Source organism: Diplotaxodon limnothrissa, linkage group LG3 (genome assembly GCF_057381915.1).
Source record: "Diplotaxodon limnothrissa isolate DT_005_m linkage group LG3, D_limnothrissa_male_GT1.1, whole genome shotgun sequence".
NCBI classification, from domain to species: domain Eukaryota; kingdom Metazoa; phylum Chordata; class Actinopteri; order Cichliformes; family Cichlidae; genus Diplotaxodon; species Diplotaxodon limnothrissa.
The window spans coordinates 56,193,722-56,221,671 of NC_140598.1; the positions used below are offsets into that span (position 1 = coordinate 56,193,722).

Genomic DNA, 27,950 nt, shown 5'->3' on the forward strand with positions numbered 1-27,950 from the left:
ACTCAGAAGTAAGAAAAGACTCGATCGTTCCGTTATTTGGAGGTCTTCGGCTGTTATCCATACAAAAGTGTCCCGGGACTCAGACAAAACACCAGCACTTTTGTCATAGCTACATGATAAATCTTAATCAGTAATTTATTTGTTGGCAAACAAGTTTCACTGTTACAACAAATATTAGTTATGAGGTCATTCAACTCGGAAACCAATACAAAAAAAAAGAATAAATAAGAAGCCATAATTATAGCCAATAAGAAAAACTTCTTTTTGCTGCTAAACTTGCTCCCATCCTTTATTACTGTTTATTTAACAAATAAATAAATAGATTTTCTCCTTGAGGAAGAAAAAGAAAAACACTTCCAGTTTTTCTCACTTCAAAAGCTCTTTCTTTAATAAGTAAAACAGCCATCTTTCTTTGTTTTTTTTGCACAAGTGTCTAGTGCTCATCAAGGTTCAATTTGTTCTCTTTCTGAGAAGCACAAGCGTTTTCTGAATGCCAATATAGATGCAGGATGCACTATAAACTTTCTGAGGGACACCTCGTGATTAAATTGGACTGATTCTGTCTCCTTGACAATCTGTGAATCAGAGCTCTGCTATCTACACAGTAAAAAAAAAAAGAAAACGAAAGAGAAAACGAACCAGGCGGAAATAATAATAATAAAAAAAAAACAGACCTGAAAAAGAAAGGTGAATACGGTTCACGAAAATGCGGCACGATAAGTGTGTTCTTGTGGTATTTTTTGTGTAATTTTGCTCCTATTTCGATGGTCATTTCTCAGAAAGTGATAAAAGAGAAAGAAAAAAAACAGACTGGCACCAAAAGCCCAGAAGGGCCAGCACAAGAGAACAAAATTGCTCCTAATCACTACATTTACAGAGACAAAAGGGTTCGCTTGGAACGGGAAAAAAAGCATACTATTATGTGCAATGCTAGTTATCTGTACAGTTACATAGAAATATCTCGCAATTCTCTTATTAGTTTTTTTCTCCCTCTTTTAACAACTGGAATTACAGTAAAATCAAAGAAAGAAACAAAAACAAACAACAACAAAAAAAGAACAGTTATGCTTAAAAGCATACAATCAATAATTCCTTTATGGTAACTGTCCAAAATGTGTGTGTGCGTATATGTGTGGTTTTTGTCTTTTTTTTTCATTGAAGGGACACTTCAGCAAACAAAATGTGCTGCAACTCACCAAAGAGGAAAAAAATCTCTCAAAAAGTCAATATAGATACAGAAGTATAATAAAATAGTCTTTTTTTTGTTTTTTGTTTCGTTTTAATTCTGGTGAAGTCTTCAGTTTCAAACTTTAGGGGTATGCAGTTCCTGTAGACTGTCAACACTATATCTCTGAGACCTAAAAATCCTGTGTGAGTAATTGTCTCTTTTCACAACGAGACAAAACACGGCAAACCACACAGGGTTTGGGAGGGGACGGGGTGGATGTGGTGTTGTGGGGTGTTCGGTGTGTGGGTTGGGGGCGACGAGTGGAAGAGAGGGGGCACAACATCAACCTTCTGCAGTGTCTAACTAAATAGAGTCACATATTAACTGCCGACGACGCCCCCCACCACCGCATTCGTAGCAATTATTATCCTGCTTATGGTCGGTAACAGCGAGGGTACAGTTCCTTCCTCCGCCTCAGTCTTCGGGACACAGAATAAAGAGAATAAAGGCTACCACTTCCAACGACTGATGGACCAAGGGCACACGGGGGAAGAGTAGAGGACTGCGAGAATACAATGGGCACGGGTGGGAGGGGGTTCGGGCCTATAGGCTGGTGACTAGGTGCAAGGGCTCCTGCTGGGCCTCTTCTGGAGATAGATCCTCTCTGTTGGGGGGAACAATGAAGCCATCACTACTGCCCCGCCCTAGCTGGTAGTAGGAATGCAGCTGATGGAGGTGGTTACGTGAGCCCAAGTTGGGCATGCTTTTGTAGTAAACGTCGTCCGAGCTGGCCTCCGGGCTCTTGGCGTCGCCGCCATCCTTGGAGCCATCTGCCGATTCTCCGGACACGTTGGGCAGGCCGGGCAGCATGGGCATGCTGGTGTAGAGGGAGTCTCTCTGGTGGCTGTGGCTGGGCGACGAGCCTTCGTCCTCAGTGTGCTCGTTGGTGAGTAAAGGGAAGAAGCTTTCGCTGTTCTCCTGGGGGATCCTCCTTCGAGACGAGGAGGAAGCGCTGGCGGACGAGAAGGGGTGGTGCGGCAGCGGCAGGGGTGGGGGTGCCGACTGGTGGAGGTGATTGTGAAGGTTGTCCACCGCCTGCAGGGATGGGGGCGGCCTCTGCGGCAACAGCGGGGCGTTCGACTCCTCGCGTATCAACTCCAAACCGAGGCCTTCGTCGTGGTGGGGGACAAAGGTGGAATGGTCATCAAGGCCCAGCGCGACATTCATGCCCATCCCTACGCCCAAGCCCATCCCGTAGCCGCCGTCCTTGCCGCCATTGCTAACATTATTGACCAGCTTATTCATGAGGTTCCGATTCTGCTCGCTTGAGCGCTCGTGGGAATTGTTGAGGTAGGAGGGGATGTAATTGGAGGTGAGCTCTTTTAGGATCTTCTTTTCCAGGGTCGTCTCCTTGTGGTTATAGCCCCGATCAATGATCTGGACGCAGTCACTCATGTACTCAGCGCTGGCAATGCTATAACTGTTGCCATGGTTACCATTCAGTGGTAGAGTATCCATGACACTTGTATCCCGGGCATTGTTCAGGATTCCCTCTGGAATGACAAAGATGAGTAGGGATATAGCAGCTGAATGAGAACAGTGAACTCTTGTGAGACATAAATGCTGTTTTTATCAGCAGCCATCAAATCACCAACCCTCCCAGTTCTATGAAATGCACTCGGACGTAAAGGCCTGGATTAGCATTTTTAATTAAAGCACACAGTTTACAGTAAAATCCTATGAGCTCACACTTACCTTCTTTTAAAAATTGTATTCAATACCAAGACTTACTTCATTTTCATGGAAATCAACAATTAAATGATGGCAGTGATGAAGACATTGATACATGTGCGATACCAGACAGCACCAAACTTCGAGCACGGCACAAAAGCACAAAACGCGTGCAGGCAGAGACAACGGACACATCGAAGCCATGCAATTAACTCTTAAAAGTGAAACACAAACCGGAACACCAGTTGTAGAATTTGGATCCCAACCATATTGTCCCATGTGAGCATTTAGAAACAACATTGTAAAAATGCATAGGCGGGGTGGGTATATATTGATATGTTTTATCAATGTGAACACAACTGATACTTCAAAGTAAAGCCACACTGGAAGGAAGGAGGCTTTCTGTTCTTTCTATTGCATGGACATGAAGCTTTCATAGCTTTATCAGTTAGCCAAGTCCATGCTATCAACATCAAAGCATATATTTGAAGATAATTCAAACTACCTCAGACAAGGCCATCCAGCTCGTTAAAGTGTCAAGCTCGCAGTCTGACCTCTTGAAAATTTGACAAGATGCACGTCTCAGACTTCTAAGAAGGAAATTAGCCTCGTAAAAAAATCTAAATATATATCTATGTACGTTTTTGGTATAATCAAATAAAAGGTGCACGAACGAAGGCACGGCGTTCTATTAAAGATCACAGATCAATTTATATCGACGTGCCTTTTCAAGCGTTGAGGTGAATCTTAATGTTAGCTGTAACTGGCTTCACTTATTCAGGCTGTGATATCAAATAGGCCTAGGACATGTGAGTGGAAGAAGTCTCTCTCTTGTCTTTTTTGAAACTACACCAAGTAGTGTAAATGTCTGTAAGCAGTGGAACTCGGGATGCGATTCAAACCAATTTAACTGGCATTCTTGTCAAGGTGAGGGGCCTTTGTCACAAAGAGAATTGTATTGCTTCCAAAGGGAATGACGTTGTTTCATTACCCCTTTGTCAGCATCGAGTGAAAAGAAAGCAAAGCCAAAGTCAATTACATTTGATAAGCAATGTTTAGTTTGACTCCCATACTTGTCTCTCTGTAGGGCTCTTTTAGGGACAGCATGAGGGAAAGGAAAGAAGAAAAGAAAACACAGTAAGCATAACAGTGACAGGTAGAAAGAGGAAAACGCACATATAGTATGCTGATGACTCATCAAGAAAATGTTTCTGCAATGCAATAGATTGTTTTAACCCTCATGCAAATTCTGTGCACCCACACAAAGAACCTGAACATATCTCATAACAAACAAATATATATATATATATATAGCAAGAGAGAGAGAGAGGGAAAGAGAAAAAAAGATGGAATCCTTGGGTAAAACACAGATACGGTACTTTAGTGTCAAATAGACAGATAAATCTTTTGATGCATTAGCAGTCTTACTCTTCCTCATCTATGGCAGTGTAAGTGAGTCATAGCCCTCCATCACAACCTCCAATGTAAGCACTTTGTATTTCATACATAAATTATCAGCTGATCAAAGCTCTCTGAGGTTCTTTGTTGTTGTTGTTGTTTTTTAACTTGAGTTTTCCCAGTTTTACAGACTCGCAAAGTTACAGCAAACACATATTGAGTTGCTGAGAGCTGGAATAGCTCTGCAGAGAGAAAATAAAATAGCATTTCGATAGTCATACTGACCCACGATAGCTTGCCGGTTTCTAATACCCAGCTCTAATACTTGGAATGCTTTAATATCTGCGATACTGAAAATGTTTTTTGTTTTTTTGTTTTTAAATCACAATAAGTAGACTGAATCTATGTTGAGTTGAAAATCTACATTTGAACATATGAATGAGTAATTATGACAGTTACCAAGTTTGAAATGAAGTGCTAAATAGCTATTTCTACGGTGGCCCTGAGAGGCCAAATGGACTGCAACTTAAGAAAACACCAGCAATAAGAAAAACACTGCAAAAGCACACAAAACACAACAGAAATAGAAAAAATGGAAATAGGAAAAAACAGATTTCCAAAATCACAAGAGAAGTGTTTCTGGGGAGACAATAACCCGACGGACCAGTTGCAGGAACCAAAACATGCTAGGTGTGTTTTATTCTCATGATTCATGTAATGCTGATGGCTGATTTTTAGGCTAATAGTTAGGCTAACACACTTACCTCTCATCTTTTCTTTCCTCATAAAACCGATAGATCCTCCACTTCTTTTAAGTGTCACCCAGCGCAATACTTAGCATATTTTGGTTCCTGCAGCTGGTCCGTCGGGTTTTTGTCTCCCCAGAAACACTTCCCTTGTGCTTTTGGAAATCTGTTTTTTCCTATTTCTGCTTTTCCTATTTCCATTGTGTTTTGTGTGCTTTTACAGCGTTTTTCTTATTGCTGGTGTTTTCCTAGGTTGCAGTCCATTTGGCCTTTCAGGGCCACCGTAAATTACAGCTAAAGAAACAAATGAACTGTAACCTCTGAATTTTTCCTTCAAACCGCTCTGTTATGTAGCACCGGCGATTTGCATTTTTTAATTCTTGCTTGCCTCAGCGACATTTATCACAAAACAACAGTGTCTGAGAATCTAACAGCGGTGTTCACGAGAATGCAATGCTAAAAGCTAAAACAAAAAAACAAAACAAGAAAACATTGAGACAAAGCACACACGAGCTTCACTGACAACACAGGAGCACATTTAAAATAAATGACTGGTGTTGTATCTGGCTCCCTATAGGCGCCTACTCTTGATTTCAGAGGATTTCCTCATTTTTACACTGTGTGTTTGGCCAAACAGCCACGAGTGAGTGCAACTTATGTAATCGAATAGCACGGCTCTGAACACAAGCCAAGATGCAACACCACTGAAAAATCCCACAGCAAAACAAACCTGTAGGATTTTTATGATAAAGCTATAGCTTGTTCAAAGCTAACACAAAGACAGCAAGGGCAGTGTTGTTGTTTTTTTTTGTTTCTAAATTAAAGCGCTGTTAAAACTCTCAAGGCGACTGCTGGGATTTCAGCTTAGTGCATTACTTTTAATAGTCCAATCATAAAGTTGCTTTTTGTTTTGGGATGGGAACAAAGATGTGCCCCCTAGAGTACCTCCAGGCTCAGACATGAAAAAAAAAAAAAAACACTGCCCTAGCCACAATGTTAAAGAATGAAAGAAGCTTGCACACCTTGTGTGTTGTACATGCCCAGAGGGTTGTTATAGACTGCCGATTCCCCAAGTAATGTATTATAGGGATTGTTAGTGCCATGAGGACGTAGGAGTGCATTAGGTATAAGATGGTTAGCCATAGCCCCTGGAGCAGCCAGAGAAAGACAGAGTGAGACAGGAAAAAAGGAGACAGGAAAAAGGTAGGTGGGTAGATAAATTGAGATATAGACAGAAACAGAGAGAACATACATATCAGTTGGGCAGATGCAGCTGAGCAGTGACAGCCATTAACATCCAAATGATCATATGGTCATTAATGTGAGGGAGGTTTTGCTACATGAAAGTGGCAGAACTGACGCGGCTAATGGAAAGTGTATTAATTGTACCGTTAATGTCGGCCATTAGCTTTAAGCCCTTTTTCGTGCTCCACATTCAGGCAGTATACAGGTAAACTTTCCAAAGGAGAACCGACATGGCCAACACAGCACAGGTATTGGTACGTCTCTGGACTCAAACAGGACAACACAGAGGGCACGCACCTGTCTGAGGGTGTTTTAGGAAACTGCATTACTAATTACTTTTTTTACCCCCAATATTAATGTTAGGAATGTCATAGGTGTGTCTCAACTCCTAGGCCAGGTCCTTCAGAGGCCACATTTGAAGGCCAATTACGTCAGAGCTAGGAGACGAAGGCTGTCCCAATTCGAAGGCTGCTCCAAATGCGGCCAACAAATACGTCTTTCGTTTCCCTGGATTTGAAGGATGAGTCGGGTGTATCCTTCATGGCCCAACCTATCCCAGAATTAATAGCGCGGCCCAGCCAATTCCAGTTTCCAACAATGGCGGCAGCTACTTAGTTTTATTACTCTTTCTTGGTCACAAAATGAATTTTTAAGATATTTTCAGGCGAGAATGTAGCTGTGTAAACTTCAAATATCTGCTCGATTAATCAAGAGATCACACAGGCCACGCAGACCGCGAAGGCCAGGTCCTCTGAAGGATGCGGCCTAGGGGACACAGCTAAAGCTGCATATTTCTTTTAAAAGCAGGGGTGTATTGCTTCTCAGACTGGAGCTGAATATGCAGTACAGCTGTCCACATTCTTCTCTCGCTGTCCCATCCGCCAATTTCACGATGGCCCTCGAGCCGACTCCACTGAGAGTCTTTTTACTGCTTGAGCTCACATTACATTACTACTAGAAGTATGATATAAGGTTGAAGAGAAAGATGTATAAGTGCAGAAGCCTGGGAAGTAAACACAGTCCCAGGAAGAGGTTTTATCTGACAGCCATGGAGTAAAAAAGGAAGGATTGCTTCATCCCTGTAACTGAGCTGCTAGCTAAAAGCTACTGGTATGTTAGCCTAGCTTAGCTGAGCTACTAGCTACTTGCATGTTAGCAAAGCTCTGTTTTTGCTTTAGTTTTTTTGTTTGTTTGTTTTTATTAAGGCCAGCACATGTAGGCTGATAACAGATTTGGTAACGTGTGTTCATGATATGCTAATTAGCCATGTTCTCGTGATACTTAAGCTAATTAGCATTGTTGAACTATAAAGGAGCATCCAGACAGGGAGTGATTCACTCATCCCGCATTGCTTTCAAGTTGAGCATTGGTCGCTGGCGGACATTCCAGACTGGGTGACATTCCAATACAGGGGTGGGCAATTAGTTTTCCCAATTTGAGAGACTGGGACTGTTGTGGATGCACCAATAAGCTGAAACAATCTGCTCGATATTAATTTTAACTTTATAAGCTTATCGGTGGGCCCTCCACAACAGTCCCAGTGTCTCACATGAACAAATAGGTTCATGGCACAGGTCCCCCACCACCTTTGGGATTGGCTGCTCTAACATGTACTACCCAACCCTATGTCACTCACCAAGAGCAGGTAGCAGCTTCAATTGGCAGTAAGCGTTATATACATGAACTTTTATCAACTCATCACAAGCAAAGCAAAGCATCAGATCCACAATTCAGTTCAACAATGCAAGAACTCTGCTCCGTTTAAAGTGAATGAAATGCACGACCAAGGATGCCTGAAACGCTTACGTGTGTTTACATTTTTAAAGACCCTTCAGGTAAATATTGAACTGGAAAATAATGATCTAAACATCATCGAGCCTTTAAAAAAAAATAATAAAAAGAATTCTCTCCCTTTTTCACACGTTTAAAAACACAACAAAAAATAAGCCTGGGTATAAACGCTAGTTAAAAATAAGATCTATTCACAGCTTTGTTGTTGTTGTCCTGCCTGTGTGGAAGTTCGGCCTGAGTTTAGCTACTTTAGCGCCTCAGCTCTGCTGTTGTGCTCAATTGCGGGAAGTTTACACTCTCTGACATAGCATTGGAAATGAAGTTAACTGCTGCTGAAAAGAAATGATAGGCCTGCTTTTGTCTATCTTTAAAAAAAAAAAGAATTTCAAGAGGCAGAGCCCTGACTATTAGCGCTGTAAATTGCATGCTGTGTGAAAATGGGAAGCTTGACAGGTGCAGCAGTACGAAGGAAGCCTACCAACAGCCGGGGCCTGCACCATTATTATTACTTCTGGCATTGCCAATCTTATGAGATGAAGTGGTCTAATATTTCCTTTTCTCCAAAGAGCAAAGTTCAATACTTGCTCATTCTCTTTGCGCAGTTGCCGAAATAACCTTTGAATGAAGCGATATGTCCTCTCTATAGTGAAGACGGTCATTACTTTGCATCAGCCTCGCCTCTTCCACGGAAACAGAACAGAGGCTCATTTTCTATTTATGCAGCGCTTGTCTTCAGATTCTTGCTGCCAGGATCTGGCCCAAATGACTCATCAGTTTCCCATCCACATACTACCGCACCAAAGCAACCTTCACAGTCTGAGCCCGGTGATTAGCTGCAGATTTGAAGGCTGCAATCTCAAACACGAATGCTGCAGATTCAGTAATGTTTGTTTTTCTTACAGTAGCTGATGGTTAAAAAAAAAAAATCCAAGTGTCTGAATACATTATGCGGGATATCAAGTATGCTGAAAATACTTCTCAGGCGCATTCATTTCCTGTTTACAAGTCGTTGATTTTCTTTTTTTCCTTCTCTCTCCACGTCAACGTATGAGGCTATTATTTTTAAAGGAGCCGAATTTAAGACTTGTGAGGGCGTTACATGCGCGCGCCTCCTGTATGCACTGTGCCAGAGCGGGTAAACATCTTTTATCTGAGGTGCGAGTACACCGTAATTAGATCCTCCGGCAGAGTGTACTGTTCTTTTTCCAACGCTCTGAATCTGTCACACCACTGGGGAAAGGTTTTTATAGTACCCCGTGACTCTCCCCTTCCTCTTAAAAGTTAGACTTCTTTTTTTTTTTATGGTGTTCTAATTGCACTTGTACTTTTTATGTCTAAAGACTATGCTTAATGAAATTTAAAAGCACTATAGTGCCGCTGCGTTGGTCTCATCTTTCAGCATTATTCCTACTTTTTTGAGTATTAATTAGCCACGTTATCATTTTGCCTGGGAATCTGGATGTTTAGATTTTTAAAACAAGAAAAAAACCTGTAATTTGATGTTGCTGTTGCTGCTTGCCCTAATTACAGAGTATTCCATAAACACCAGCCCCCCTCTTGAATTCTCCCAATGACAGATCCCCCACTGACTGTGCCTGTGTTTGAATTGGACAATTTGCCCCCCCCCCAAAAAAAAAAAAGAATCACACTGATTGTGCAGAAATAATCTTGAATGCTGGGATAAATTGAACATGCAAAGCTATCAAGATGATTGCATGACTCCGCTCTCGAGATGATCACAGTCAGAGCGTCAGCTGCAGGCTCACTCTCTCACACACAAGGAGTTTCGGGGGGGAAGAAGAATACGGAGCACAAAACAGCTAGGAATATTCGCTCCTCAACATATAATTCCTTAATAACAACACGGGAGCAGCCTCGGAGAAGTGCAAATTCTATTTGCATCTGTTTCTTATAACACGTGGGATGGAAGAACACACTTCCCAGCATGCTCTTTAGCTCATGTGAGTGTTTTCTCAATCAGATCGAGCCTTGTGAGAAGGCCGGGGGGATTGAAATGAACGTATAATTTTTACCTCTTTTTATTTTAACATATATTTACAGGAGATCCATGCAGGCTTTTCTTTCAGTCCTGCCCCGTTTCAGCCTCCCCACTATTGATAAAAGCTGCGTCTGTTGACGGTGCTAAGCCGAGCACCTAATTATTGAGATCATGACACTTCCTCCCCGTGTCGAACATTAATCCATCATTGTAAGTGTGCATTAGCGTCTATGCGAGCAGACGCCCAGAGCGAATTTAGAGAGTGAGCGGTGTGGCACTCGCGTCAAGAGATGTCGGGGAGGGATGCCAGCGAGCGCAGCATTTGCTCCCATTAACCTGAGAGACTCCAAAGTTTACTCTGTCTGTCAATGAATTATATGGAAACTCTTTAGTCACATATATATGAGAGAAGCTCCCAGCCAATTGATTTTTAGGTTTTTCAGTAAGCACTTTTCCTGGTTTCTCACTCAAGGCTTTTACAGGCAGAATGGGCGGGGTGTTCAATATATCCTTTATTGCACACTCATCAAATGAATTAAATGTGATGAAATGCATGATTTACCTAGAACCTGCTATTCTCTCTACCACCTAATCTATTTAGTGTTACTTTTCCTAACAAAACGATAGAAAACGGTTGGTTTGTACTTCAAAATAAGACATAATAAACAATTTTCTGCAGTGGTGAAGCATTTATCCTTTCAATCTGTCACTTGAACAGGTAAGAATTTGCAGCTCTATTGGCAGGAGTTTTCATTTTCGTGATTTCTTACATTGTAAACCTTGCTGTGGTATTTGGTAATAATTAACAGCCAAGTAGGGTGGGGGAGATGCATATTTCACTTGGCGTTTTTAATTATTTCGCAGTATGTGAGGAAAATTGCTGTGAAATGAGTGATTTGCCTTGACTTTTTACAGCTGGATTGAGGTTTGCAGCTGAAAGCTTTAAAGAGGCTTTTAATTCTGCAAAGCCCTCGTGTCATTATTAAGAGGAATGCAAGTCCAAACGCAATTTGAGAAAAATAGCGTTGCTTTTGTGAGAGAGAGAGAGAAAAAAAAATAAAAAAGTTTCTCAGTCACAGTCATAAATTCTGAGGTGAAGGCTGGTGTATTGAATCACTCAAGAAAAGATGTGCTGCGGAAACAAATACCTCTGTTGAGCGATGCAGAGCTGTTGATGTCCCCGGTCATAAAAGAGGACTCGGACTGTTTTCTGACCGTGTCGTTCCACATTCGACGGATGCGGCTCTGCGGAGAAAAATAACATTTCACCTTATAAAAATATTCACTCTGGGGGAAAAAAATAGAAGTCTGCACATGGAGGACGAGTGAAAAGTCTCAGGCTTTCAGCATATTTCCTCAAGCGTGCACTCATATTCTTCACAGCTCAATAACGGCTGAGATATGAAGAAAAAGAGATGCTATCGGCTTTCGAATCTAGTATTTAACCCTGAAGCATGTCAGCTGTAGGGATAAGTAACCTCCAATTAAAAATGAGCATTAGCACTATGATAGGTTAAATCAATAATAAAGTCATCAGTCAAGCTCTCTTGAGTCTGTATCTTGGGTTGGAAAGGGCTCAATCCAACAGAGTTCATCCTGGTTAATTATCACAGTCCCGTGGGCTATTGCACAAGCTAAGGGAGTGCATCTAACCATAGAAAAGAGTCCTTTCTATCCTGTGTGCAGAACATTTGAGAGTTTTCTGATTAAAGTATAAAAAAAAATTGTTGTTTTTAAAAATATACATTTGTGATGGTATACTTAACCAGGCCGAAACAAGGCTTGGTTGTCAAATGTAGGGAAAAAAGGGATAAAGGCTGTTTGGTAACCCGTGGCAACATATGAAAAAAATATGCATTCCTCAATCAGTTGGCAGCTGGTTGCAGCAGGTGAAATTGGCCACAAAGAGATGTTTGGTGCTACACGAAAAAACCTCCTTGCGATTGCTCTGGCAGATTGCTACAGTTACCTGTAGTTGGCGTCTTTTATGGAAATCGCCAACTTGTGTGCAGACACTTGCCAACCGCTCACTGAGCAACCTTTAAAATAAAAGGTCCACCTTCTGATCCGTGTTGGTTGCAGCACTGAGGGACGGCCTTTACTTTGAAGGTGAGCAATTTCCACTCTGTCTGTGTCCTCTGTGCAAATTATAGGTGACACTGGCAATCTAGTAGCTACCAAAGAATGCACAAGAGCATGCTGAAGTTGCCAAACGGTCTCTAGGCCTGTGTTATTGGAGCCTTACTAAGGAGTTTTTCCACCACATGTGGCCAGAACAGCTTCAATGCACCTTGGTATTGATTATGTGCATGTGTGAAACTCTCCTGGGGACAATGAACACCCTTCTGCTTTAACATTGCTGGTGAAAAAAGTGGTCTAAATGACCCTGAAATTCCCAGACACGGGATTGATTGGTTTGAGATTTTTTTAACTGAAGGTTAAAAATTCAGTTAACATAGTTTTCATACTTATCAGACCAACGGATTTCAAGGGTCATGGGTTTTTCCTTTAATCTGTCACATCTGTATATAATACATTTTAAGCAAGACTCCAAGTTAGCCAGACTTCTCAGGAGGAAATTATCCTCCCAGTAATCCATTCATCGAGTTTAACAACATTACGCCTTTCATCTGTCTGCTTTTACTGCAGCCTTTACCCCATCACTGGTTCACCCCTTCACCAGTGCACCAATAACAAGTCAAGCCTCCATCTGCACTTCCCTTAGGGGACCTGTGACTGGATGTGAGTTACAGGGCCCTAACCCTATAAATCTAACTAATCGATGCGGCCGACTGCAAATTTTTAATTAAATGAATCTTGTTCATTTTGATGATTTACTACTACTACTAGACTTGTGTGTGGAACAGTTTCCAGTTAAAGCAGAGCTTATTATGGTCCACTTAAAAATAATTTGGGTACTAAATGCAATCTGGCTAAAGTTTTAATTTGGTTTGATTATTCACTCAGTCCTTTAATTTTACCCATGGTGAATTCTTGATTTTCATAAGTGATGGAAAATATTTTTAAATACAGACTCATTGTGTAACCATAAATGGAAGGCTGGTTCAAATCCCTGAAATCCCTGAAAAAATAATGCAGTTCAAAGGTCTAAGACAGCGGTCCCCAACCCCCGGGCCCCGGACCGGTACTGAGTTGAGGCTCAGGTGTGAAATTTATGGTTTTCAGGGTTTTTATCTTTAACTCGGTTTTCCTGGGTCTTTCCCCGTGTTGTAGTTGTGTGTCTTATTTTGAAAGAAATGTTTACGCGTTAACATAGCGACCAGAGAGCATTAATGGGCAGAGAGGAGGATGTTACTCTCAGTGTTGTTGGCGCATTTCAGGAGGACGCTGCTAATAAAGTTACAGAATCACACAGTGAATTCGCGTTTCTTATCATATTTACAAAATATCACAGTTTTTGTCTTGGTCGTATCCTTTTATTTTGTTGTATTTACACCTTAAAGGCTGATCCATGAAAATATTGTCTGACATTAAACCGGTCTGTGGCTCAAAATATGTTCGGGATCGCTTATCTAAGAGAAAACTATCCTCCTGTAATGGGAGCTAGAGCACAATAGAGCAACTGGTTCAAACCCCACATGAAGCATTTTTAGATTTAAACATATATACCTCCACACGCTCAAAATGTAGGTAGGAGGACTTAAAATAAAAGGGAAAGTTACTCAGCACGCTGGCTGTCTTTTTTCATATGCTAAATGCTTTCTTCCACCTTTTCTATATTTCTTCCTACTCTGGCTTTAACTAAAATTGGAGCAGCTGTCACTATACCTCACCTAATCTCTCGCTGAGCTTCCCCATCGTAGTGTGACATTTAAACCGAGGGCATGTTTTTATTTATAAAAGCTTAAAGCATTTTTCACATCATGAATTGGCGTCTGTTTCGAGCCGAGATGACACATCGCTCACATATTCAAACAGCAACATATACTGACACAGCTGATCTCATTATCATATTGCACACGATTCTGTCCCCAGACCTAAGGGACACAGATGGGTTGAAAATGACAGTGCCATTTCTTCTTCTTCTCCTTTTTTTTGGACGGACAAAAACTTGAACCATTCATAGCCGACGGGTTCGAATGTGCTCTGCTGATTACACATTCATTCCGAAGCCTCGGAGTTAGCAATAAACAACCACATCTTTCTGAGTGTTTCCATTCCTGTCTCGCTCATATAAAGTGACTGAGCATGAGGTTAGACCCATCTTGTCAAACCACTGTGTATAATTAAACGCTTTGATCTGTGTGCGGAATCCAGCTTGTACCGTGGGTTGCCACTGCACGCTTGACTCTAAGGACTATTTATAATTGAACACTGGAAGAAATCGCACTCTTTGGGATATGGATACGATGTTCAGCTACGGCGTATCGCGCCAATTCATCCTATACTTCACGTCAACGTGGGTGGAATCCATTAACAATTTACTTTACAAGGAGACTTACCATCTATGCACCGAATTTACAAACCCTGGCATAGACAGTCAAATTTGAATTTGTAAGCATGAACAAATTCCCCATAAAGCTGAAGCCAGTACTTTCCTCAACGTCACTGTACCGATGCGCAGCCTAAATCCGCCCCAGTGAAAACGAATTGCAGACTTACTCTTTTGCTTGCCTACTTTCTTCAAATCTTACGTAATCCTGAGTATCACTCGGGATCAAATCATTTCCCGCCTCTAGCTGCAGCATGCACATACACTACAAAGAAATCATCTTGCTGTTCACCTTTTTTTCCAAAGAACATATCACGTGGTAAGTTACAGGAGTGAAAAATGCTATTTAACCTGCGATCCCGTCGAATAACGTCCCGGAGCACGCGAGGCGGTGCCCTTGCCAGAGCCAATGGAGCTGTCCACGCTTTTGCCGCTGCAGCAGTGAGTACGCAGGCACTTCCCGTACTCCTTACGCACCTGTAAATTCAAAAGCACAGACAGGTTCGCACTAGCAGCTCACCGCTTTCCAAACTTGCTACACTCCAGCATGCTCGTTATGGAAATCAATTCCAATGTGCATGCAGTTAATTAATGTGAGACCGTGCTATTTTCTGGATACGGGAGAGAACGCAAATGCCGACCTTCTTCTGCAGCACACAGTGGAAGATGAAGATGAACATTCCCTGCAGGGAGTTGAAGATAGTGAAGAGGTAGGCCATCACCACTGTGCTCTCGTTGACGTACATGAGGCCGAAAGCCCAGGTTAGGCCCAGCAGACATAGCAAGGCGATGGCGCCGATCACCCAAGATCTGAAATGTAAGCAAATAGCCATTTGATGAATAATTAATAAAAGCTGTCATTTCAGGAGAAGGAACATAAACTGCACCAAAGATATTAGGTCATAAAGCAATAAGGTACAACTTTAACTGTAAGGTCTGGAAATGAAGAACCTGCTTAATCCACAATTATAAATACAGTTTGAAATGAACAGGGAAAGGAAACTGATGATAAATGAGAATGATTTTTTTTCCCTTTTAGTCTTTTTCTATTCTTTATTTTTACACTTGCACTCTTTCAAACAAAAAGAAAAGCCTTTGATCCTCCCACAAAAATTAAGTGCAGTCTATATGTGTGGGCGACCAGTAAATACAGTCCTCGTTTCCAGGAAAAGAAAATTCATTAGTATATTACATGTTGGATTCTAGTGCCTGAGCTGAGTGTCTTGTAAAATCTTACTCAAGCAGAAGGTTTATCTGAAACAAATGCCCTTGAGATTACAAAGTCTATTAAGAGTAAGGGCTCTATCTTTGTGCTGGTGCACTGCGCAGAGAAGTGGCAGTTTTTTTTCCCCTTCACCTGCACCCTTTTGTATTCTGGTGACCCCTCTGGCAAGATCTAGATAAGTGTTTAATCACATTAATACACGATTCTTGTCAGAATGTGCCGTCTACCCTTACACGTACAGTATCCATGTAGTGCGCTTTGTCAAAGCTTAACCTCCTAAGACCCAAACTCTTCCACGGCATGCATTTTTAATTTCTCTTTGATATTTGGGCTGATTGGGGCCCGATGAATGTAAAAGCAAAGAATCACCAGATTTTTTTTTACCTTATTTTTGTTTTTATGAAAAATAAGAGCAACATATGAGGATATTAGTTTAAAATTTTGATAGAACAGTAGCAGTATAATGTCCTCATAAGTGGATATCAGGCCCTTGTAGAGCAGAATTGAGTATTTTGGTCTAAATAACCCAAAATGTGATGTCCACATACAGTGGGGCAAAAAAGTATTTAGTCAGCCACCGATTGTGCAAGTTCCCCCACTCAAAATGATGACAGAGGTCAGTAATTTGCACCAGAGGTACACGTCAACTGTGAGAGACAGAATGTGAAAAAAAATCCATGAATTCACATGGTAGGATTTGTAAAGAATTTATTCGTAAATTAGGGTGGAAAATAAGTATTTGGTCACCTCAAACAAGGAAAATCTCTGGCTCTCACAGACCTGTAACGTCTTCTGTAAGAAGCTTTTCTGTCCCCCACTCGTTACCTGTATGAATGGCACCTGTTTGAACTCATCATCTGTATAAAAGACACCTGTCCACAGCCTCAAACAGTCAGACTCCAAACTCCGCCATGGCCAAGACCAAAGAGCTTTCGAAGGACACCAGGAAAAGTATTGTAGACCTGCACCAGACTGGGAAGAGTGAATCTACAATAGGCAAGCAGCTTGGTGTGAAAAAATCAACTGTGGGAGCAATCATCAGAAAATGGAAGACATACAAGACCACTGATAATCTCCCTCGATCTGGGGCTCCACGCAAGATCTCATCCCGTGGGGTCAAAATGATCATGAGAACGGTGAGCAAAGATCCCAGAACCACACGGGGGGACCTGGTGAATGACCTGCAGAGAGCTGGGACCAAAGTAACAAAGGTCACCATCAGTAACACACTACAACGGCAGGGAATCAAATCCCGCAGTGCCAGACGTGTTGCGCTGCTGAAGCCAGTGCATGTCCAGGCCCGTCTGAAGTTTGCCAGAGAGCACATGGATGATACAGCAGAGGATTGGGAGAATGTCATGTGGTCAGATGAAACCAAAGTAGAACTTTTTGGTATAAACTCAACTCGTCGTGTTTGGAGGAAGAAGAATACTGAGTTGCATCCCAAGAACACCATACCTACTGTGAAGCATGGGGGTGGAAACATCATGCTATGGGGCTGTTTTTCTGCCAAGGGGACAGGACGACTGATCCGTGTTAAGGACAGAACGAATGGGGCCATGTATCGTGAGATTTTGAGCCAAAACCTCCTTCCATCAGTGAGAACTTTGAAGATGAAACGAGGCTGGGTCTTCCAACATGACAATGATCCAAAACACACCGCCCGGGCAACAAAGGAGTGGCTCCGTAAGAAGCATTTGAAAGTCCTGGAGTGGCCTAGCCAGTCTCCAGACCTCAACCCCATAGAAAATCTGTGGCGGGAGTTGAAAGTCCGTGTTGCTCGGCGACAGCCCCAAAACATCACTGCTCTCGAGAAGATCTGCATGGAGGAATGGGCCAAAATACCAGCTACTGTGTGTGCAAACCTGGTAAAGACCTATAGTAAACGTTTGACCTCTGTTATTGCCAACAAAGGTTATGTTACAAAGTATTGAGTTGTATTTTTGTTATTGACCAAATACTTATTTTCCACCCTGATTTACGAATAAATTCTTTACAAATCCTACCATGTGGATTCATGGATTTTTTTTTCACATTCTGTCTCTCACAGTTGAAGTGTACCTCTGGTGCAAATTACTGACCTCTGTCATCATTTTAGGTGGGGGAACTTGCACAATCGGTGGCTGACTAAATACTTTTTTGCCCCACTGTATGTGGACGCCAGGTCCTAGGAGGTTAATTATGCACACCAGAAACATCATGTTGTGGCTACTAAAGACTGCACATACAGCACCAGACTGACTAAACCAACTCTTGTGCACATTAATTTTTGGTTTTATCAGGATTCATCATAGCTGGGCTGTTATAGTTACATTTCTTGGGAGTGTTATTGGTTTTATGCTTTTAATGTGATGAGCTAATGTGATGAGCTTTTCCTTAACAGCAACATTTAAATTCATGTTGATGTGATATTTCTTTGTCTTTAGCAATTATTAAGAATATTATTGATTGTATACATAAATAAGACTTTCATATTTTCTGAGCTGCGATTTGTGCAAACTGTAATTCCAGTCGCCAAGTCTGTTTTCTTGTTGCTATGTGCTCATCTGACCTGGTTTTGAGAAATTATATCATTTTGGTTCAAGAAATTTTATAAGAGTGAACTGATAATCTCTGCTGATCATCCTTGTGCTTATGTCATCTTGAGCTTTCCATTTGTTTTAGCCATTGAGTGCATGTAGCTATTTTATCTGTTTTAATTTAGCTAGCTTATGAAGCTAAGCTTTAGTTATTTTTAGCAATTCATTTTAAACATATATTCACTATTATTAAACTGCTTCAACCTTTTATTCAGCTTTTGCCATTACTTAAGCTTTATATTTCAACTTTTTATTGATTACTTTTAGCTACCAATCAGTTACTTTCAGAAAATTAGTTCTTCCATACAATCACTATTCTTAGCTAACTAGCCATTAGCCATTAATTTTGATGGTTACTTTTAGTTATCATTAAATTGTTTTATACAAAAATCTTATAGTAGAATTCCATCTTTCACTTTTAGTTTTTCAGCTGCTTAATAGTTACTTTCGTTTATCACTCACTTTTTTAGCCACTTTTAGCTAGTTTTCAGGTTTAGGTTTTTGTCTCATCTGTAGGCTATGTATATCTAAGATCAGAGTACTTTGTGCACACTAATGTGGCCTTCAGTGTGACTGAGTGCGCTACTATAAATCATGTTAATGATTCAGGGAGGCAGCCAGATGGATTTGGGTGCTGATTTGTGGTGGAGTAAATGAAAGATGGCATTATGAGAAAAAAAGGGCCATTCCAATTTTGTCTTACTTCATCTTAGGTTCATAATCCTGATAGCTGAGCCATATAATGAGAACAAAATAAATTAGAGAACAGACAGAAATGAATCAAATCACATATTAAAGCAATGCAGAGGTAAAATAAATAAACAAAGATGTGGCAATAAATCCAGTGTAAAAATTTAGAAATGAAGATGGAAACAACACAACGAGAAGGACGATGGCTTGCTTGCCTGTATGGGATTGATGCTAGCCTGCATTAATCCAATACATTTCCACATTTCCACATTTTGGAAGCGGATTTGTTAGTGATTTACAGATGTTAACAATAATTATCTCTTTTGCATAGGTATCTAGTTCCCTTCATAAATGCTGGCAGACCTTCACATTTAAGCGGTTATAAATGGGCCAGGTGCGCAGCGAAATAAATGATTTATGAATTCACCAGAGCAACCATTAAACATAATTTTCCCAGGGCTGTCTTAATGACCTGGTGGGAAAGGTACTTTATCAAGGCGATTGCCCCCAGATTGGACACAGAAACACAGGCAATGGACACACACAAAAAAAGAACAAAATGTTGTCCTCTAACTAGTGGGAGTTTTGTTGGAGGGATAGCGGATGATAGAGACAAAAGAGGTCATAAGAAATGCGTTGAGAGGACAGGATATGAAGAGGGTACGACTCATATCAGCACGGCACGGCTTATCTTCTTCTGGAGTTATCAGATAAAAATATGAGGGTGATTTTGAGGGCTGCATAGTAGGAGCCTCGAGGCAAAACTTCTGAGACTGCATTACAGTCGCTGAAAAGCATAACAGCTCACTTACAAATGAAGCGGGTGCATCTCAGCTTTTTTAGGCCCCATTCAGAACTGTAGCCTGAAAGCTACTAATACAATATCACTTACTGATCTGCTCATATTCTCAGCATCATTAACTTCAAAATAGTTTATGTAAAGTATATTTGACAAAGCTAATTATGTCGTAAAGGAATAATTGTAATTAAATGCTTTAAATACATTTTAGGGTGTCAAATTTAGCATTTTAGCAACTTATGCACTTTAGCTCAATTGTGGTCGTCACAAAGCCCGTACAAAAGCCCGTATAAATATATAATACATATACTGAGTGCTGTAGTAGACAGCTTTCAGCACTTTCCCTCCAAAAAAAGGTTTTATTGTACTAATTGTTGCCAAAGGGGGGCAATTTTAAGCAGAGAACTATTTCAGTCTGTGACATCAAATTACCTATTTCCCTCCAAATGACTTAATTTGCAGAGGTGCCATTCATTGCAATGTCACAGACCATTTATGTATGAGATTGCAATTGGTCAATTCAATTTGTTTTAAATCTACATAAAGTCATTTCATAAGCTCTTTCTGGGAGAGGAAAAAGAAGTGCCGTGATCAGGCCAACAGGGGTGTTAATTATTTAACCAAAGGTATGCTCTAAATGCAAATCACCCCAAAAATGTTTAAGACATCAATAGCGCAAAGTTTTTGATGACGGCACAGACATTTTTTTTTTAATCTTTTACATCACAGCATTAGCATATTTCATTTGAAGCTCCTTATCTGAATTGGGAGGACTCTATGCTAAGCTAAAAATGTTCAGTCCATCATCTTCTAAGAAAGCTCAATTCAAGAGTAAGTTTGGTATTCAAAGTTACATCGGTGCAAAAGTCACGCTGCAATCCATGAATCACGGGGCAGCAGCAGCCACTGTCTCCATTACGGGGTGAGGAGGGGGGAAAAAACCACATCAAACACGATATCAATTCTATTCTACTCCTCTTCTGAGAAATGTTGCATCTTACCAGTGCCATTCTACAATAACACATCCATCATAATAACGGTAGCTAAAATGAAGAGGAGGGAGGAAAAAAATAGAAGATGAGAAACAGAAAGATGTTAAAGATAAACACGGCATAAGATAAAAAGGCAGGATGTGAGTGCTAATCAAAAAAAAGAAAAGCAAAGAGGGAGAAAGAGATACTCGGTGAAACAGAGATGAAACACTCATATTAAAACAAGGCAGTATGATGAAATCTGAACAAAAAACATGACATCAAGCCATAAAGAGGAACCAAATAGCAGGAAGATGAAACTAAAGAAGGCATAGCTCATTAAGCTAGGCTAAATTGACTTAATTAACCAATGCTATCATGATCATGTTTTCTAAAAGGGAACGGGGATACAATTTGAGGGGGGAATTAAATTTAAAACATCCTCGTATCCGTACAACATTAAAAAGTTTTTGCATCTCTGTGTGTGGAGTGAAGCTGTGGAACAGACTAAGTAAAGATATGAAGCAATGTCCAAGCATGGCGCAGTTTAAAAAGCGGTTTAAGGATATGGTTTTTACAGGGTACAGGGAAAAGGTAGAGATTTGATAGGGTGTTCTTGTCTAATATTTTCATGTGTGTGCGCATGCACGGGTTTGTTGGGTGTATATATATATATATATATATATATATATATAAAATTGTAGGTTGTGTATCCTTCAGGTGTTAATGGGGTTATTGAAAATGTGTATATGTGCGTATGTGTGTATATACGTAGGTATGGATAGATAGAAACATATATGTGTATATATTTAAAAAAAAAAAAAAAAAAAATTACACATAACATATAATGTAATTACAAGGAGGTATTTCTGTAGTCTATTGATACTAGATAGTGGAAAAGGGGTGGGATTAAATAAGCTTATGCTTCTTCCTGCTCCTTTTTGAACATGGACGTTATTTGGAGTTGTGGTTGCTCGTTTTCCTTTTGTTTGCTTTGTTCATTTTTCTCTTTTAATTCTATTTTTTTTTTTTTATACTTTTTCAACATGTTCAAAATAAAGATTCAATCAATCAATCAATCATTAAAACCGGCTCACCTTGATAGATCATTAAAGGTAAAAAAGCATTGGATATATATATATATATGTATATAAAAGCCCACAGTAGCCTACACCTAATTCCAGTTTTCTGTGTGTGTTCATAGCGTTTTCTAATGGATGTTGGTGTAAAAACCTCATCAGATGAATGACGGCTGACAAAAAGCTGTACAGATCCATCTCTTTTTCTTTTTCTTTTTTTTTTCTTTTACAAACGGCCAACACTGCAGAGTGTTTTCGAGTCGGTAAGACTTGGGTTGAGGAGGTCAGTGGGTTGCTACATTTAGGAGAGCGCAGTGTTATAAATCACGTGACACTTAGGACCACAGCAATCAATATTTTTCCTGCAGAACCAACTACACAATGTATCTGGCCTTTGGAAAAATGGCCGATGTACATAAGTGGTCACATAATATGCTGGCGTCTTACTGAGTAGTAAGTAGTTACCTACTGCAAACTTTAAGATGAACTAAATCACATTGAATCATTTGTTGTATTTACTTTTTAAAGCATTTTCGATCAGTGTTATAGTCAGCGATGTACTTGCTGGTAATCAGCAATCCATTTCCAGGCTGAGCAGGCTAGGCACAGGGTCTGTGTGGGCAGCAGGTGTCCTGCTTGTAGTTCTCCAAATATCTGAAACATGGCACATTTGTGCTTCATAGTAGATGTTCGAGATTGGCCGTGTGCCTCTCCTTACACATACTACGCATATGTCTTGGTGTGAACGTGCAGTAAATGTGCAGAATCTATTGTTTAAGCATGTCGGTTTCTCGAAGCAGATCTGCCTGTGAGCAGAACACATACTGTGAGCCTACTCCCAACACTCTTCATAAGATTGGGAGGACACAGAAAGAGGCCATATGTTACAACGTTTAAAAGTGAGCTGCCAACACAAATAACAAGAAAATCCTGAAACACTTGGAGAAATGAGGTGGCACTGATTGGCTTTCACCATGAAGCCGCTGCAGGAGGTGTCAAGTTTGGATTAAGTATAGAAACCTCGTTATAGCTTTGACAAAGGATTGCAGAATAAAGAGAAACGAACAAGGTTAGGCTTAGTTAGGTGAACATGCATTAGTCTGCAATTTTGCATTACTAGATGCACTATTAAACTTACCCTGTGACACCGCTCATTGGAAATAATTCCCCTAACTCTAACAGCACTGTGAAAATGATATATCAAACCTAACAACAATACTGTGCGAATGCACGAGGAATTATACGTACATAGAGTCAGTGCTACTGAATGTGTTAGAAATCCAGTTATGCTATAACAGCACAATTATTTGAGACTAATGGATTAATGGATAGTTTTATTTGTTCTTACGAGGAATCTAGGATGTTAGTGATATTCAGTGACTTGCGAAATAACAGTAATGCAAAGTGAGTGGGTCCATAGTTAACTTTTCCCAGTTTTGAGATGAGTAATTGAAGGAAGAATCCATTAAGGGTGGTAAACACAAATTCATTACCTGGTGAGAGGTTGCAAGACGGTGCCTGCTATTGCTAGGCGAAACTGGTAAAATGGTGCTGCACTGAAAACCTCTTTGTGATTGCTTTAGCTGCTAGCAGATATCCGTGGTCGCCTGTAGTTTGTATTGTAGATGGTTAATGGTCTGCAAACACTTACCAAATATGATACTATGTGGTTATAAAAAGTGGAAGGCAAGCTTTCTTCAAAAGTAAAAGTTGTGTCTCAGGCAACTGCAGCAATCTGCAAGTGACCAAACCAAAAGTCATAAGGAGGTTTTTGGTGCAACACGCTCTTTGTGGCTAATCTCAAACAGTGACAGCCAGCAACAACTCACCAAACCATCAGGGAATACACGCCGCTTCTGTAGCGTAAGCTAGTTGACTGGGATGTCCATTAACAAACACCTGTCAGCTACAAAGCAATGTGCTACAAGCAGATCACTTCCAACTTGGATGGGGCTTTACTCTTCACTCTTAACCAAGCTTAGTACTGATAGCTTAGCATAACTAAGTAGGGTACCTTGTTAACCTTAGCAGATATGTTAGCTAAACCACTGAAAATAGCAACTTCAATAAGTCCTCATAGCATGTAGCAGCTCATGTTTGACATTGCCTTTTAATGCAAAACACCAGAATAAGACTGCTGAGGTTAAACGTAGGAGGAACTGATGTAGGGTAACAGTCGGGAAACACAGCTTCAAATCTAGGCAAATAATTTACTTCGCAGAGTTCACAAAACTAGTCAAAGCTTATTATTGTCCAGGTTACATTTTTTGGCACCGCTAAGAAGCAGCATATAAAAACCACAGCTCTGAGAAATCCTGTAGTGAATTTGTGATATGAAAGCACATTGGCACACTAGGGACTGACGTGGCGGAACCAAAGGCTGCCGTATCGAGCCTGCTGAAGATTGTTTTCTTTTCTTTTCCTTTTTTTAAATGTGTGTATCACTTGGTTGAGAGGAGCGGGGCAGACAGGGGCCACTGTGCTGAGACAACCGGTGATGTGATGCCATGAAAAAACCGCCACAACACGGCCATAAAGCAGACTAATGTGTCCAGAGTGGCTTAAAAAAAAAGCGAGGCAGACAGCAAAAACAGAGCAGAGACCCTTATCCATCATAGCATACAGGCAGCAAAACAACTTTACACCATCTGTGCAAAGAGCCTGCCCTGACACCAGGTAGCTGGAGCTTACGTCAAAAGCAATGACCGAAAATGCTATGTCACCCTACAGTGCAAATACAGAAACTTTCTGTGTGCGCATGAAACTTCTACAATCAAGTAATGAAATAATGCACCTAATGATGAATGAGACTAAAACATGTAAACACTAAAGCAAACTACGGCCTATTATTTTTGAGAAACCAGTGCACATTGACACAAGAGCATGTCTCAACAGGGGTGGGTGTCTTTTTACTATTTATATATACATATATATGAATTATGAGTTCATCTTTTGTGGCAAACATAATTACTGCGTGCAACACAAACACACACTAACAGTGTTGTAATCTCAGGCAGTAGCAGCAGAGGCCCTCATCTATCCTCTGGCGCCATGTGAACATGCAGTTTGATAACCATGGAGGAGCCCGAAGGGAGAACAGGAGGGGAGGTCTGATGTTAGGTACGTTTTGAGCCAGTGATATTTTTCAAGTTTACTTTTAGTCGTCCTGTTGGCTCATTGCTTAATGCAACTTAATAATTTATTACGTCTCTATTGCAAAATATCCTTTTATTCAATTTTCACCAGGCTTTTTTTTTCTCAACACAAATTAAGCATGCACCTTACAAGACAACTTGGCATGTAAGGTCTACTCAAGAAAGAAGTCATAACCCAATGCAGCCTCAGGTTATTATACAACATGATTCATTAGCATAAAGCTTTAGACATGTTGCAGGTTTTTTTAATGTATTGTGCTTTGTTTTGCTTGTGTGCTTATGCATAATCATAGAGCATGTGTTGGGGCAGGAGCTGCTACATGGCAGTGCAGCATACAGGACCGTATCTGATAAGACTGCCAACTCTGCACCGGTAATACCAACTTGTAGCCTGGTCACAAATGTTCCCTTGCAAAAACATGTTTTGATTATGATTAAATACATCCCAAACACACAGCTGTGTTATGTATGCAATCTCAGTTGTAGTTAACTGTTTGTTATTACGGCCGACTGTTGTCTTGGAACAGATCAGGCAGTGCTTTGAGCTTGGCACTAGCTTAATTGCATGCATGAGCATCAGTCTCAAAAGAGAATAACTGGCTATGCAATAAATTGGCTGTGTTCTCAGAAATACAGGCGTGTGCTAACAGGAAAAATCACACAAAAAAAGTTTGTGCTTTTGGCGTGATACTTGTTTATTTGCTCTTTTGTACTGTGTGTCTGCTCCTGATCGCACCAATTTCACCGTTTCCAAGCACTCGAACTCCTCCTTAAAAGACTATCTCATTATTTCACTGCAGCATATACAGCTATGGTAAAAAGAAAGTGCAGGCTAAACAACAACATGACATATTGCACTGTGACATTATTTATGTAGCAAAAACTAAGTCATAATGCAGAAGCAGTGTGTGAAAAGCGAAACACACCCCGTGATTCAATATCTTATAGAGCTAAGTTTAGCAGCAATAACTTGAAGCAATCATTTCCTGTGTGACGTTATCAGCCTCTCACACCATTGTGAAAGCACTTTGTTGTTTTGTAGCTGTGCTTCAGTTCATTGAGGTTTGAAGGCATTTGGGGAGGACCTTAAGAGGACTGTTGAGGTCTGGACTTTACTGGATCCCGCCCCCCCCCTTTTCAGCCATTATGTTGTAGATTTGCTGCTGTGCCTACTTGCATGAAATGAGCCAATTTTCAGTCATAACATTACACTTTGGTATACAGAGAACTTCATGGTTGACTCAATGAATGCAAGGTTTGCAGGTATTAAATAAAAAATGATAATATGTCATGTTTTGGTGCATCGGATACCCCTGTGTAGGTGTTTTGCATTAATCATAACAATTAATGTCAGTCCAGGTTCAGCATTGCATGTGACCGATGTGCACTCAGGACGAAAAGTCCCAAAAATGGGCCGGTTAGGGTCAAGGTTAGGGGTTCGGATGTGATCGTGTTTAGGGTTATGCTAATGGGGTTGGGGTTAAGGTTTTGTGTGTTGGCGTTTCCACGTCGCAAAACTATGACAGCACAACAACGTGACTGGTCACTTGCAATGTTGAACCTGGATGAACATCAGCTTTGATGATCCAGGAACAACACCAACGCACAGATATCAGATCATGCATCATATTTTATATCTTATCTGAGGTTGCATTTAGCTAATGTAATGATTAGATTACTTGTGATTATGTCCGTATGCACAACTACTGAAAGTAACAGATACAGTGAATTTGTCCTGCATTAAAGACATTTTATATCATATTTGAATAGAAATATTTTTCCACCTTGGCCCTAGTTACCTTTGCAACACTGTCATTCATCTCACCTGCAGACTAAGTGTTTTACCAGCAAAGAAAATCTTCACCTTTGTTATAGTCATAATTGTCCCAGAAGCTTTTACATTATCTGAAAGCAGCCATGCATTAGAGGATAAACAGACTGAAACACACATAACGCACACACAAAATGAATATTCATCTACGGCGTGTTGACACCAAGATAACACCGGGTCGGGCCTGTCAGATTGTCTCCTGGCCTTTTCCTGCGCAGACAACAGTTTTCTTCAGATAATGATGGAGACGCAGCAGAATACCTGTTTGATTTTAACCCCATCTGACACAACCTTTCAATGTAATGGGAGGTGCTTACCTTGTAAGCTCAGATTTCCGCACCCTTGGGTTGGGTGTTCGCAACCTTAAGTGCTTTTAATGAGGTTTTGAAATATCAAAAGTGGAGGCAAGGCAAAGGGAACTGCTCGGAAACAGAGCCTTGAATACAAAGTACCACACAAAAGTTGCTCTTTAACCAGGGGTTCATTAAACCGAAGGAAACGGGTGGAAAAAGTCAACTCGAGACGACTCATACGAGACACAATCGAGCCGTCAGTGAAAAAGCACATTTGGTCGGAAGCGAGCCGAGCACGCTCACATGGAAACATTGTTTCCCTCCCGTAAAAAAACAAGCAGTGCTATTTCTGGGAGACTAATGGATATCTGGGTGATCTGAGTGCTCTTACTTGATGTTGTCCAGGCAACCAGAGTCTGGTTTCAAGATGGCTGTGTGATGGAACATCTTGTAGAGAGCGATGCCCAGAAAGATCACATTGAGCTGGAAGAGAGAAACAGACGGATTTTTACGGGGGCAAGGAGAAGGGAAAGCGAGAGAGGCAGAGAAGAATGGGAAGAAAGCCTGTGTGTTTCCTGTTACTGGTCCATTCATTTTAAATCAGGGCACTTTGTAGCACAAAGCTGGAACAGTGCGGCCAGACTCGGTTTCCCACTTTGCCAAACAGAGCGCAAAATCCTATGAAACCTCTATCGGACTAAACAGGGATCGGTGAGACGAGGCAGCTGCACAGTTGCACGGCGGAGCCTTTCATCTGACTTATTCACACTTGTCTCATCATATTCACACTTACAGGC

General features: G+C 40.8%; 1 protein-coding gene across 3 annotated transcripts in view; it reads right to left on the reverse strand.

Annotated features, from left to right (window-relative positions):
- Positions 1-1,771: 1,771 nt before the first annotated feature.
- The window catches only part of LOC146636642 (adhesion G protein-coupled receptor L3), a 268,557-nt gene continuing 242,378 nt past the window's right edge, over positions 1,772-27,950 (reverse strand). For all 3 annotated transcript variants that reach the window (XM_085349627.1, XM_085349626.1, XM_085349628.1), the window contains 5 exons: positions 27,545-27,636; positions 15,173-15,341; positions 14,883-15,008; positions 11,227-11,323; positions 1,772-2,721 (listed from right to left, as the gene is read on the reverse strand). In XM_085349627.1, coding sequence (XP_085205753.1) covers positions 1,772-2,721; positions 11,227-11,323; positions 14,883-15,008; positions 15,173-15,341; positions 27,545-27,636 — 1,434 coding nt within the window. The remainder of the gene's footprint in view (positions 2,722-11,226; positions 11,324-14,882; positions 15,009-15,172; positions 15,342-27,544; positions 27,637-27,950) is intronic.